Source organism: Tiliqua scincoides, chromosome 4, assembly GCF_035046505.1.
Source record: "Tiliqua scincoides isolate rTilSci1 chromosome 4, rTilSci1.hap2, whole genome shotgun sequence".
Lineage (NCBI taxonomy): Eukaryota > Metazoa > Chordata > Lepidosauria > Squamata > Scincidae > Tiliqua > Tiliqua scincoides.
Window position 1 is genome coordinate 110566042 of NC_089824.1, and position 15081 is coordinate 110581122.

The 15081-nt window shown below is 43.6% G+C and overlaps 1 protein-coding gene across 2 annotated transcripts in view; it reads right to left on the bottom strand.

Annotated features, from left to right (window-relative positions):
* Positions 1–1572: 1572 nt before the first annotated feature.
* Positions 1573–15081, bottom strand: part of SELP (selectin P) — a 38303-nt gene continuing 24794 nt past the window's right edge. Inside the window, exons 15-21 of one of the 2 annotated variants that reach the window (XR_010794316.1) lie at positions 14651–14836; positions 11057–11242; positions 9695–9817; positions 8051–8081; positions 5840–5895; positions 5074–5151; positions 1573–2882 (exon numbers count right to left, since the gene is read on the bottom strand). Coding sequence is in view for 1 of the 2 variants with exons in the window: in XM_066624148.1 (XP_066480245.1) it covers positions 2881–2882; positions 5840–5895; positions 8051–8081; positions 9695–9817; positions 11057–11242; positions 14651–14836 (584 nt within the window). In the remaining variant the exon portion in view is untranslated. The remainder of the gene's footprint in view (positions 2883–5073; positions 5152–5839; positions 5896–8050; positions 8082–9694; positions 9818–11056; positions 11243–14650; positions 14837–15081) is intronic. The other variant, XM_066624148.1, reaches the window with a different exon arrangement.

Sequence of the window (15081 nt, forward strand, 5' to 3'; positions counted from 1 at the left end):
TCCACCAGCCTCACTGAGTGCACACATCCTAGCTGATTCCCTCTCATCTGGGGGAATTTAGGGTAGTTCACTTAGCCACAGAGAAAGGATGTTCAGATGAACTGTCCCCACACACAATTAAGCAAAATTACCCTGGAAATTACCCCAAATTACCCCAGAAATTCAAGGAGGGGCCAGGACATATACCCTAAGGGAGCATGCACCTCTTTAATGAATGGGGTCAGTCAGACATTTGAAGTATCTGAATGAGCCCACTAGTGTTTGTTAATGATGTTGATAGTTTTACCCATCTTCTGCTTGGACTGTAGCAATTTGCTCAAAATGCACTGTGCATTTAATCCTGTTGGTTTTTCAATCAGCTTTGTTCTCTACATATGCAAAGCAAAGGTCCTCTGCATATGCCTTTAATTTCTGAATAACAGCTTTCACTATGGGTGATAACCAGCATTTCCTGTAAAGCGGCATGGCTGGAATTGAAGCTTCTCCCTTAGTGCTCCTGAGCTAGGAGACAAAGTGCTGAGCACTCCACAGCCCTTGCATAGCCACCATAAGTAATTACAGTGAACTGGCATGTGTTTCTACTGTGGGATGGGCATCCCTTTTCCAAAGCATTTGGGACCTCAACTGTTTTGGACTAGATTTTTCCATATTTTGGAATACTTGCATATACATAATGAGAGATCTTGGGGATCTGGCCCAAGTCAAAATGTAAAATTCATTTATGTTTCACGTACCCCTTATACACATAGCCTGAAGGTAATTTTATACAATATTTTTAATAATTTTGTGCATGAAACAAGGTTTGTGCTGAAACACAGTTTGTGATTATATTTCTTTAGGCAAAAAAGTAAAAAAAAATGTTTTTTGAAATATTTTGGAATTCTGGTTAAGGGATGCCCAACCTGTATTTTTCAGCAAGGATAGAGGACCCATTTGCTACCTACACACCCACCACTCCTGCCTTGCCTCTCTCTCCCTTCCACACGCACATACACATACAAAGTATGCCCCCCTCCTACACACACACCCTCCTTAGCCTGCAATAAGAAAACTAATAGATACAGGCAGTGGCGTAGCAGGAGGTACGTCCTGGGTGCCAGCCCAGAAGGGGGCGCCATATGACCACAACGTGGCCACATGGGCGCTCTAGAGTTTAAGTCTTGTACAAGCAAGCAAGACTCTTTAGAATTCTGGTGCATGCGTGGTTGCATCGCTCACCAGCAGACACTTGCTAGAGACTCTTTACTAAAGTGCCTGCTGGCAATCGCCCTGGAGTTCTAAAGGGAGAACCCAAAAGTGATGCAACAAAGGCGTCTTCGCCCTGGGTGCTGTCGCCCCTTCCAACACTGCTGGATATAGGACAGATGGAGACTGATTGTGGCTCCAAATCTATCCACACTTTCCTGGGAGTAAGCCCCATTGGCTATAATGGGACTTACTTCTGAGTAGACATGCACAGGATTGGGCTCCTGTGCCCAAAAGAGTTGCCAAAAAATTGACTTACTTGAAAGTCAGATAAGGAAAGGACCCATTTTTGTCACAAAAGTTCTTTATTTGTAAATTATTGGCACGATCATTTTTAGAAAGACAATAATCTGATATTGTGATTGAATGGACACTGTCTATCATAAGAATTTTTTCTTTTTTCGTTTGGGTCAAGGCTGAATGTTCAGTTCTTAATGTAAAAAAAAATCTGTGGAAACAGAGTCATGGAAATGCTTCTTCACTCAGATAATTTCCAACAATTTTTACACTAAATTGGAGTAAACCAGGAAGCTGCCACACAACTTCAGTCTACAACTAAATCTTCATCGACAGCATATATAATCCATAGCATATTTTGTTCAGTTCAATTGGTCCACAGCTCAGGCTGTTGGAGTGGTACAGATTTTTCTCTCATCCTTTCTTATTTGCCCTACTTACATGGTAAAGAGATCAACTGATCAACACATAAGTACATATATTTGACTGGCTGATAATCCCACCTTTGGCTTTTGTCCCCTCTGTGTAAGGAATATTCAGAGTTGTGTGTATTCTTGTTTTCCATGCAAGTGCAGGACAGCATACCAATGGCAGAAGTCAGCTTTCAGAGAATTTAATCTTTTTTTTCTTTGTTTAAAGCAAGTTTCTAACCTTTGTCATTGCACAGGTATACTTGAAAGTATGTGGGCAGTGCCTGGTGAGGGCTCAGAAAACAAAGGTAATTGAATAAGATTTTCAGGAGTCAGGAAGCACTTGGTGAATCCTTTGAAGAGCAGCTAGCATTCTCTCTAGTCTCTGCCCCATGTGATTATATTTTCTGAGGTCCATATCAGTTTGTTCTCTAGTCTGGAGAGCAGGGCATGGTGTAGTAACCTGGTATAGGTGCATGATCTGGTCATCTCTCTACAGTATATAGGAGCAGCAATCCTCAAATTTGATTTTTAAACTCAGGATTTGATTTTTTTAAAAGCAGATTGAGGATGACGGGTGATACCCAGATGAACCAAGAGATATCAGTATTTCCAGAAAAGCACAGTCTCCTACAACAGCTACTGGCAATGTGTAGCAATAGCATTTCTGCAAGGCATTATGGTTGTAAAGGTTTATAATGTTGTGAGGTCCTTGGAATCTGACAGCACAGCATCAGATGAGAGCATCTCAACCAGCAGGCATATGAAATAAATGATGAGAAAGTTTGGGATGCTTTACATGTTACATCTGCATGGTGAATGGTAGCTTAGTGCACGATGCCAGAACACAGTCAGATGATTCAGGTGGTATTTATTCCATCTCTAACTATCAGCCAACTTGAACTCTTCACTGACTACGGTGGCAGAGTTGCATTAAGGTACAGGAAACTTCAATCCTATTGGCGCTTTTCTCCAGCAGTTTGGTGAATTCTGTGTGGGTACAAACAATAAACATCCCAAGGAAAATAAATATTTAGTTTGGTCATTTAGGACAAAATTGCACAGAGTTTTAGACTCCGCAGATAGTGCTATAGCTTAAAAAACAATTTTGCACTGTGAGAAATACAGAATTGCTACAAGAAACACTGAGTTGATTTAATGTTATAATTACATTTTAAAGGCAACAAGTTTTAGTTTTACTATCAAGAGCAGAAAAGTTTGAAAGGGAAGCTATGAAAGTGCGTAATTACAGATAAGTGTATCTATAGACATAATTCTCTTATTAAGTGTGCCAAATTTGCTCACACTGATTTTCAGTCACAACAGGAAATGATTCAGTTATTTCCTGCAAATCAATCTTCCCTTTCAACTCCAGTCCTTGATTACCAACCAGTAATGAATACGTTTATACACAATGACTATAGTGTTTATGTTTCAAACTTTAGTTTCCTATGATAGAAAGGCAACTATATTTAATGATGTGGGAATTTTTCCATGAATAAAAATATATTTGCAAAGTAAATTACAGAACAGTATTTCTAATCAGAAAACAGAGGAATCGGATACCCCACATATTTTTAACTTATTAATCATAGATACCGTAGATGATGTTTCACACTACTGTTCTGAAAGTGCTTCAAAAGGTTGCATTCTGGAGTTCCCAAACCCCACCCTCAGGAGTCATGACATACAGGTTCCATATGAATTTGCTGCAGGTTGTACTTGGGGGTACTGGGTTTTCTTATGAGTGAACATGCTATCTTTTCTATCTGGAAAACAGAGATTCTGCTCCGAACTATGTATTCATGAGATTATATTGGTTTTTTCTGTGATGTTGCCACTAAATGTAAACATGGACAGCAATAATTTAATATTTCTTAAATCAATAAATACTGAGTGGCAAGTCCCTTTCCTATATAGGTACTTGTCCTGTTTTGTGAATTTTGAGTTTATCAACATGTTGTGCTGGGCCAGAACCAGAACTGGGAACCCACAGTTTCATGCACAGTGGTTCTGTGCTGTGAACCTCTTGGGCTGCAGTTTGGAGCATCTGCCTGAGTCTTAAGATGCTGGCTTGGCTCTACCCATCTAACCTAACCACTTGCTCTCTTTGGCAGGAAGGGCTATACAAGGCTTTTTGCGTAGCCTAGGCAACAGTTTCTTCCTGGCTCTGGCATATTCTGAATTTGCAGCTTAACCTTCAGCTCCAAGTTATCTCTTGCCTACAGTTCACCCTTAACAGATTAGAAAAGCATCAAATCTTCCCCATCATGACAGATGCTACAAGTCTTGAACCAAGAACTCTAGCAGTTGAACCCAGCTGTTTGAGCAGCTTGCCCAAGAAGGAAATTTCTGGCATGTCAGTTGCAGTGCTTCATTGCTGCAGCTACAACAGAGGACCAGAGGAACTGCAGCCACTACTTTAGCAGAAATCAGGTGATTTCATCAGAAATCCTCAGAATTCCACATCAGGGCTGATAAATCTGCTGACTCTGGCAAGCCTCCCCAGTTTGAGCTCTGGAACTCCCATCTTCACTTCCAGTGGCTGTTGCTGGTGGCTCCTCTGTATTATTATTATTATTTTTAAAGATTGTGAGCCCTTTGGGGACAGGGAACCATTTATTGATTTATTTTACTATGTAAATTGCTTTGTTAAACCATTTCTGCCCAGCATTACATATTTGCAACAGGGACCAAATGTGTACACCTGTGGGCTGAGCAAAAATGGGTTAACGACTTCTGTTGAAAAGCGATATATTCTTAATCACACTCTCTAGTTCCTGTCTGGCTTGCCCTTATGTCAGATATACCATTACTTTATTTTTAAAAAATGATCCTTATTGGCTACACACTCCTGCGCAGAATGATCATACAATCTTGTTTATACAACAAAAATTGCATTCAATGGCATGGCACTATCCTTTCATTGCAAGACTTTTTCACCTATTATTGGGGGATATACTACAGTATACCGACAAAGGGGCTGGACTGGAGCTAGTGTAAGAGTCAAACTACAAATTTGACAGACCCATTTGTTTAACTACAGACCCATTTGTGACAGACCCATTTGTTTAACTACAACTCTGCCACAATCACATCTAGGGTAGGTGATGTTCAACTTTAGAGCAAAAGAGGCAAGCAGGTGATGGAGCGTGAACCCTCCCCCATGCCTTCTACTTACCTCCTTCTCCCACAGATGCTCTTCTCCCAGCTTAGCTCACTTTTGAAATCAGAGCTTGGCTGGGGAAGGTGGTTATTTCTATAGAGAAATAAGATATGGTCAGGTGTGGGGTGGTTAGCACCGCCCACCCAAGTGTCTCTTCTGCCCTAAATATATGGGCACCTATGTTGTCTATGACTGGGACCAACTCAAGTTTAAACAAGCAGGTTCACAACCCGTTGTGCATAATTTGAACTTCTATAAAGAGCCAAGGATAAAATCCATCCATGGAAACTAGGTCTGTAGACACAAGAATCTCTCACACAAGCTCCCATATAAACATATGGAGTTTCCACAACTGCAGTTCTTGGTGGATTAATTTGCAACATCTTGTGCAACATATTGAGTAGATGAGGTCTAAGTTCATCAGAGCAGATCTGTATGTAGTTGTTTCTCAAGGGTTTCTTTTATTGGAGAGTAACTTCTGTTAATTAATGCATGCCATATACAATAATAAACACTGTAACTGGCGGAGAACATGCATCCTTGTATAATAGAACTGCAACTATTTATTAAATAAGTACTGTATCCTAGCATTGGAGACTTCTTTTCTGCTAGAGCAGAGACACATATAAGCCCATCGCTAGAGGGCGCAAGGGTATCGTCCTCAGGTTAACTCAAATTCAGTTTGTAATCAAAAAGGAGAACTGGAATAAAGACCTCTGAAAGGAGCATACCACAGCAACAACAACAACAACAACAACAATGATAATAATCTGCTGCTTACATTGGGAAATAGAGTCAAATGCTGCATTGGAGAACACGCCAGGCACACCCAAGTCACTAAAAGAAAAACAAAAAAAGGAAATATAAAAAAAAATGGTTCTTTAAAAGTTGGTGTTGCCTAAGAAACAAGGCCTGTGGTGTTATGCTCACCCTCAGTACCTTAGTTTGATGAGAATCTACAGCATTCCAGGGTCCATTTAATAAAAACAATATGCTTCTAGTCCTTCTGACTGCTGAGTTACATTTGAAAGCATATACAGCAAAAGTCAGTCAATATTTTGCCCAGGCTGCCAGGCAAGATATTGATCTGACTTTCCAAAAACCTAACTTCAAACAGACATTGTTTAAAAATTGAGTATTTCTGAATGGCAAGAGCTAGTGAAAAAGAAATCATCCCAAGTACGGCTTTTTCAAAATGTGATTGCCAAGAAGAGAATAAATGATAAATACAGTGTCAGCAACAGGAAATGAACCCTACACTCAAGGAAAATAAAAGAAGTCTGATGGGTGAGCAGAGCACAAGGTTGCTGGAGACCACTGAGAAATATGATACCACTTGCTTTGAACTGAACTGGAAACTTGGTTGGCTAAACACTACAAATAGTAATTATCTCTCCGTTGTGGGGGCTGGCAAAAATGGAAGGTGCCCGGATGCACATATATCTATCAGCTGGTTAATCACTAGTGACAGACAGCCCAATCCTGAGCTGCCTGGCACGCAAGGTGGCAGCGGTGCCGAAATGGCTGCCACTGCATCCTATGGCTGTTCAGACAGCAGCAGGTGGCTCCCGATGCCTCTTCGGGGAAAAGGAACATTTGTCCCATCCCCCAAGTAAGGGAAGCAGCCCCGCAATGGGACTACTCGATTCTGCTAAATAGCCGGTGCAGAGTAAAGAAGTTCTGTGTCTGGCCAGAAGATCCAATGTGGGGTTTTGGATCTGGCAGAGCTGAGCTCTGCCAGTTCCACCCCCCGTTCTCTCTGCTCCCTCCCCCTACCACACCTTTCCCTGCCTTCCCCCAATGCTGGAATGCCTCCCCCACACCCCCTCACCTCTCTGTCACCTGGCACTTTGCACAGAGCACCAGGTTGCTGCTGGCCGACCTCCAACCAGTGCCATCCCAGTGGGGCTTGTGTCAAGCCTGCTCCAGCACTGAGCCAGCGCTGATTGCTGCAGGCGTGCTTTATGGCATGTTTGCAACAGTGCATGTCGGTGGTAGGCCGGCGTATGTTGAATAGGATCAGAATAAATATATTTAGGAACATGCTGCACATTAATTTTGATGGACTGACACAAATGACCTCACTGCTGTTCATCTTTTCATCTCACTTGCTTTCTCAAACATCCCAAATGTTGCACACACAAACAAACTCACACCCACCATTTTTGTTAGTGACTTCTTGTGTCTGGAAAAGTGGACTCTAACCCACAAAACCTTCTGCCCCAAGGACCACTCAATTCTATCCAGTGCTGGCACAGCAGGGCCAAACAGCCCACACTATATCCAGCACTGGAATTGAGCAGGCGGGAGGTCTCCTTGGGGTAAGGGAACATTTGTCCCTTTACCACATGTTGAGCTCCAGCCTGCCCATGGGACTACTTGCATCTGCACCAGCAAAACTGCTGGTTCAAGTCTGAGAAGCCCCACATGTAGGGCTTTCCAGCCTAGGAAAGGGCTTAGGATATGGCGGAGGCATCCTCTGCTAACCCTGACCCCTCTCAAACCAGATCCACCCTCCATTTCACCTTCCCCCCACCCTATTACACCCCCTCCCTGCCTCCATTCTGCCCTCTCCCCACCCCAGCACCATTCAGCACTATACTTACCAGAGCTAGTGACCATGACTCTGAACTCCGCACCAGGCCTTCCACCCCCTGTCCCAGGCCCAACCCTTCCATGGGCCTGCCTGCCACTCTTTCTCCCCCTGCCCCAGAACACCCCAGTTCCACCCTCTCCCCATACTCCCCAAACTTCTGTAGGAAGGCCAGCATGAACTTCCCTCTTATGTAGGCACAGAGGCTGAATGTGGCCACTGCAGGCTGGTGTATGGATGCGCACCAGCCCAGCAGACTCACAATTTGTCACAAATAGCTCTGTAGACACAAGATTTGTACCAACAAGGGACCTGAGCCGGCTCAACGCAATCCTAGGATTAACTGACCTTTGGGAGGTCAGTTAAAAAGCATTTTGGTCACAGTTCCCAAGGTCTTACCTGCTAGGGTTTAGGAGCCTCTTTTTTTCTTCTGATGGATTCAGAATGCCCAATGGATGATACAGAGAGAGAGAGAGAGAGAGAGAGAGAGAGAGAGAGAGAGAGAGAGAGAGAGAGAGATCTAGTTAAATAGAAATACAGCAGTGATTCTGACTAGAATGCAAAGTTAGTGATATTGCTATAGTACTATATTACACTTGTATCCCATCCTTCCACTGAAGGAGCTAGGGGTTTTTCTCCATTTTATCTTCACAACAATTTTTATGAGGTAGATTAGAGTATTTGACAGGATATAGCTGGTTAGCCTTTTGCCTCTTGTAACTGAGAAGAATCATTCCTGAACAAAGCAAGCTCAGGTGAGCTAAGTTATCCTGACAAACGTTAAACTTATGGATACCAAGAGAAATGAAAACAGACTGGAGCAAACAAGGTATAGACATTACAAGATAATGTAATTTGTGCTGTAGGAAGTAAGAACAGAGAGTATCAGAAGTAAGGTCAGTGCAATGTGCTGTGTACCGACTCCCTTAGGGTGAACTACACATTACTTCAAGCATGTGTTTTGCAGAATCTGCTTGGTTTTTTGAATACTGAGTTAGGTTTTGATAACCTCAGATAGAAAATACTTAGAATGGAATGTCTCTTTTCTCCTCCCATGCCCATAATTGTTGGTAATACAGTGATATGTTTTTTAGCAAGCTGTATGAATCAGCATGAATTCCATATGAGCTTGCTTTGGTCAACTGAGCTTGTTTTGGTTGAGTATTCTTGTCTGACCCAATCTCTTTCTAAAACACCTTTGATACATACAGAAATATTCTGAAGTGATTTTCTCACTTACAAGAGGCAGCAAGCTATCAACTATCAGCCCAATTCTGAGCTGCCTGGTGCCCAGGGCAGCAACAGCATCGAAAATGGCTGTCGCTGCATCATGAATGCAACCTGGGCAGCGCTGGTTGCTCCTCAGGAGAAGGGGACTTTCATTCCCTTCCCCTAGGTGAGGCAAAGAGCCCCGCAATGGGACTACTCAATTTTATGGCGACCCAAGGGTCGGCGTAGAATCAAGAGCCTATGTGTTGGACCAGCAGCCCAACACAGAGACTCAGGGTCCAGCGGAGCAGAGCTCCACTGGTCCCGCCTCCCTCCTAACCCACTCTCGCCCCCTGGCATACCTCCTCCCTGCCTCCCCCCACACCTCCACCTACCTCTCTGCTGCCCAACAGTCCACACAGCCGCAGAGCAGCGGTGGTCCACCAGCGCTGAGCTAACACAAATCACAGATGTGCCTTACAGCATATTTGCGACAGTGAGGCCGGCGGTAAGCCAGCGTGCACTGCTTAGAATTGGGCCCTATATCCTGTCAAATACCTCTCACTCTAATCAACCTCATAGAATTGTGAGGAAAAATGGAGAAAAACCTCTAGCTCTTTTGATGGAAGGGTAGGGTACAAGTGTAATATAGTATTATAGCCCTCTAGGCCTTGCCCTAGGATGCTTGCTTCAACAATACAAAATTTGTAGATTGGCGTTTAGAGGGCATTTAATCAAAATGAAAATGAAAAGATAGTGCATCCAAAGTTATATCTGAGTATTTCCAACTGGGGAAAGAAGAGGGTGGAGCGAAGGATGTTTTGAGTTAATTACCTCTTCTAGTGAGACGCTTGATTGCTAGAGCTATCAGAACTCCGGAGAGCACGAGGGCAACAACTGATGCTGTGATTCCACCAATATAAAGCAGAGCTTGTGCCAAAGGACGTGCAACATTTTCTGAAATAAATCGGAAACCCATATGTTAAAGATAAAGCAAAACAACTCTTCTCTTTCAATGATCCAGTCTTCTAGCATCACTCCTAAGCAAGTCCGAAGGACATCCTCAGACATGTGCAGCATTAAAGCAGCACTTGCCCAGAACCACCTCGCAATGCAAGCATAAAACCTACACTGACAAATGCTTCCCTTTTGCTTTCTCTTCTGCCCTACCATCTATCAGATCTGTGACTGAGGGAGAGGACAGCCTTGCCCACCTGGATCTAGCACATGCTCTTTAAGCCATTCTGCCCAACGTTGCATATACGCAACAGGGACCAAATGTGTACAGCTGTGGGCTGGGCAGATATGGGTTAAAGAACCATGGAATCAACTAACAGGCACATACTTTTCTATTCAAGCACCACATCAACAAATCTCCTGCTGTTTCCTTCATGGGACATCCAAAGCTAGATGAATCAAGGATGCCACAATTCCTGCTTCTTCAAGTGAAGGGAGTTCTGCCACTGCTGTAGAGAAGTCATCAGTGCAAGCACTGGAGCAGAGACAGTAGATCCCAGAGATCACCATCTATTCCAGATTTCTTTATGGAGCTTCTTCCCCCAGCTGCTCTTCTCCTCAGCACCTATCCAGCTGACTGGCTGACCCTGGCCACTCACTTTGCTCACCAACGTTAACCTTGCACTTCTGAGTTGGCCTGCAACTGAACAGGTGTTCTTCATGGAGGTATAAAGTCCAGTGCACACCTGTACAACACACTGCTACAGAAATAGCCTGAAAAGACACTGAATATTGATTGAAGTTTCCTTTCAGGGCAGAGCTTTTGGGGAAATTTCTCAGGCAGTTTTCACTCATTCAAACTAGCTCCGATTTTTGAATTTTTCTCAACATTCCCAGTTATTGGTATTGTTGATGGACTAAGATCAACTGTCCAATTCAACTTTCCAGTGCTGATGCAGCTGCAGTGTAGCTCGAAGGCAAGAGAACAAATGTTCCATTACCTTTAAGAAACCTCCTTGACTGCCCCCCCCATAAGATTAATGCCACCTAAGTGGGTTCGTAACATGGATGCCCTTAAGTCAGGAAGCTTGTGTAAAGCAAATATTACAAAGACACCTTAAGGCTCCAGTGATATTGCAACTCCTGAAACATTTCACTCTCAGAGAAGTGGGGCACAAATGTGTAGCAATGCATCGTATGTCACTCAAAGTGTCTCCCTTGAGAAGGGACCATGAGTACCTTGACAACCGGGCATCTCAGTAGACCAGTGGCCACCAGGTTGGCACTGCATCCTGCTTGTTCCATTGAGGATGTAGCCTTCTGCACAGTGGAAGTTACATATTGACCCATAACTGAAGGGGCCCCATGGATGAGAGCAGTTCATATCCAAATGTTCCACACTTCTCAGCTGGGGACAATTTATAGCTATGAGGGGGGAAAAAAGAAAATCTAAAATCCAAACTTCCCTTAAATGATGAATTAAAGAAGTGTGATGTTATAAGAAATGAATAAATGAATTACAGGCATGCCCCCTTATTATTTGTGGGGGTTCAAATCTGTAACTCCCTGCAGATAGTGGAAATAGCAGATACGGGCAAATGCCTGTCCCCGCAGTTGCAGGGGGCCGTCCCCCCCGGAGGCAAGGGGCCTCTGAGGGGCCCCTCAGAGGGGCCTCTGAGCTCAGCAGAGTCCAGGGACACCTGTCCTGGCCTCTGCCAAGCTCAGACTGAGCTCTGAAGCTAAAAACACATGACTTCTGGTTTCACGGAGAAACCGAAAGTGACGTTTTTAATGCCTTATAAGGCATTAGGAGGCCCTGGGAAGCCCTGGAGGGGCTAGAGGGCTTCCTCAGGTGTCCTAATGCCTTTTAAGGCATTAACAACATCACCTCTGGTTTCTCCATGAAACTGGAAGTCATGTGTTTTTAACTTCAGAGCTCAATCTGAGCTTGGCAGAGGCTGGGGACAGACATTCCTGGCCTCTGCTGAGCTCAGAGGCCACTCCAGAGGCAATGGGAGTGGAGCACCCCTTGCCTCTGGAGGGGATGCACATGAGGGTGTGTGCATTTGGGGGGCCTGGACTGACCTGCAGATAAGTGCATTCACAGATATGGGATCCGCTGATATGGGAGTCCCCTGTATTATCACGAATTAGTTATCCAAAAAATGTCATATCTGCTGTGGAAGAAGTTGCATCATTCACAGATCATTTTGTTTTCTGTGAGGAGTAGCAAACCAGTGTACGGTTTTTAAGTACCCCTAACCCAACAAACAAACAAAAAACTATGTAAGGCAGCCAGCAGCAGGGTGGGGGCTATCCAGTGCTTTGCATTGAGTGCAGCATGAATGATTATATGCCTCTGGGGCATAAGTCATGGGTGTGTCCTCAGTGCAAGGAGCTCCAGGGACTTAGGGAATGCATCTGCTCCCTGGTCCTCTCCAGGATTGGGAGAGTTCCCTGGATTGGGAACTGGTTGAAGACCAGGAAACAGAGAGTGGGTATCAATGGACAATTTTCACAATGGAGAGAAGTGAAAAGCAGTGTGCCCCAAGGATCTGTCCTGGGACCAGTGCTTTTCAACCTGTTCATAAATGACCTGGAGAAAGGGCTGAGTAGTGAGGTGGCTATGTTTGCAGATCACACCAAACTTTTCTGAGTGGTGAAGACCAGAAGCAATTGTGAGGAGCTCTAGAAGGATCTCTCCAAACTGGCAGAATGGGCAGCAAAATGGCAGATGTGTTTCAATGTAAGTAAGTGTAAAGTCATGCACATTGGGGCAAAGAATCAAAACTTCACATATAGGCTAATGGGTTCTGAACTGTGTGTGACAGATCAGGAGAGAGATCTTGGGATTGTGGTGAACAGCTTGATGAAAGTGTCAACCCAATGTTCAGCAGCAATGAAGAAGACCAATTCTATGCTTGGGATCATTAGAAAAGGTATTGATAACAAAATGGCTACTATTATAATACCATTGTACAAATCGATGGTTAGGCCACACCTGGAGTATTGCATCCGGTTCCGATCATCACATCTCAAAAAGGACATAGTGGAAATGGAAAAGGTGCAAAAGAGAGTGACTAAGGTGATTACTGGGCTGGGGCACCTTCCTTATGAGGAAAGGTTTGGGCCTCTTCAGCCTAGAAAAGAGGCACCTGCGGGGGAACATGATTGAGACATATAAAATTATGCACGGGAAGGATAGAGTGGATACTCTTTACACTCTCACATAACACTAGAACCAGGGGACATCCACTAAAATTGAGTGTTGGGAGTGTTAGGACAGACAAAAGAAAATATTTTTTTACTCAGCGTGTGGTTGGTCTGTGGAACTCCTTGCCACAGGATGTGATGATGGCATCTGGCCTGGATGCCTTTAAAAGGGGATTGGACAAATTTCTGGAGGAAAAATCCATTATGGGTTACAAGCCATGCATGTGTATGTGCAACCTTCTGACTTTAGAAATGTGTTATGTCAGAATGCCAGATGCAAGGGAGAGCACCAAGAAGCAGGTCTCTTGTTATCTGGTGTGCTCCCTGGGGCATTTGGTGGGCAGCTGTGAAATTCAGGAAGCTGAACTAGATGGGCCTATGGCCTGATCCAGCAGGGCATAAAGTTACAGGGGAGCTAGTTATTCAGGATTCTATCCCATATGGTTGCAGCAGGCATGCGTGAATTCCATAACCACATGGACATGGATGATTGCACAGATCTTTTCCTATTCAAACAGGACTCCACCAGACTCTAGCAAAAGGGGTTGGGTGGCAATGAAGTGGGAAAAACTCATGTAATCAGCCCTATCCCTGTGGTTGCAGTTCACTGACATATACTGCAGTCATGTGGGATGGAACCATGAAAAAGCAACTTCTGGAACTTTTCGTACATGTAGGTTTTTTTTATCCATTAAAAAAAATTCTTTTCTGTTCATCCACCAAGACTAACTTTCAAGGTAGTTATAGCTCTAACCTTTACAGAATGGCACAGAGTCTGTCCACTCTCCCAGGGCCATACAATTAAGCACCTCAGAAGCAACTCTAATGAAACCCACATTACAGGAGAAGTTGCAGTTGGAGTTGAAGTTTCCATGAGGATAAGAACAACTTAACCAGCTATGCACTGGAGTGCCCAGCACTGGACACCTGACAGCTGAAAAAAATAAACATTAGCGGAAAGGCCTGGGAAAATGTGCAGACAGAGGAAAAATATCTTGAGAGAACATAGTCAAGAATGTTGCTGGAGTATGGGATGTAGTAGCTGAGCTACTGACTATAAAATGCAGGAACAGAAATGGGAAATATGTGGACATGAATGCTAGAAGCTAGAAGTCTAGAAATGCTTCAAACCTGTTCATTTCCAGTTTTCTGCTTTTCTACCTCATCATCTTGAATATTCACAGAAATTGTATGGAGTACCTCAGACATTCATGCCTTTAGATGTCCTTGCTTGAACCCTAGTTGTTCCTCTTGAGTTCATGTATTTTGGGGAGGGGAGCTCTCTTTAGGTTTTATAGCTTCTATTGCTGCTGTGTTTGTTTTTTGTTGAGTAATATTTGCTTTTTATTTTACAGTTTTGTAAGCCACCGGATGCCTCCCTTTTGGGAGAAGAAAGGTGAGATAATAAAAATGTTTTAAAATAAAAATAAAACAAAAAAATAAAATTTATATGTGCCACATTTGAAAAGAATATAACCATTATCACTGCTACCAACAGAACCAAAAGGGTCAATTATGATTTTCAAACTAACAAAGATATTTGTCTGTTGCTATGGAAAACTACTATCCACACAGTAGTAGTTTTCCCAGCTGATTTTCGCAAACACACTCAGCACACACCTTCACAAATAGGTGTTTTCTCTGACCACATTCCCAGGGCTGTGCAGTGGATCTGCTCCTCTCCAACTCGCACAAATCCAGTATTGCAGGTGAGCATGCAGCTGGAGCTATATGCAAAGTCTCCATGAGGATGAGAGCAGTTTAATCTTCCATTCTCAGAAGCATCCAACACTGGGCATTCAATGGCTGTAATAAGAGAGAATAGTGAAAGGTAGAAACAGTTCTGTCTTGTCCAGAATTCTCTATCAACTGTAAGAGGCAAGTCTAAACATAGAATGAAGCCTGTTCTGAAGAAAAGATAGAAGCAAAACGTTCCAATGTAACAGCCAGGATGGGAAATTACATAAGAACATAAGAACAGCCTTACTGGATCAGGCCATAGGCCCATCTAGTCCAGCTTCCTGTATCTCACAGTGGCCCACCAAATGCCC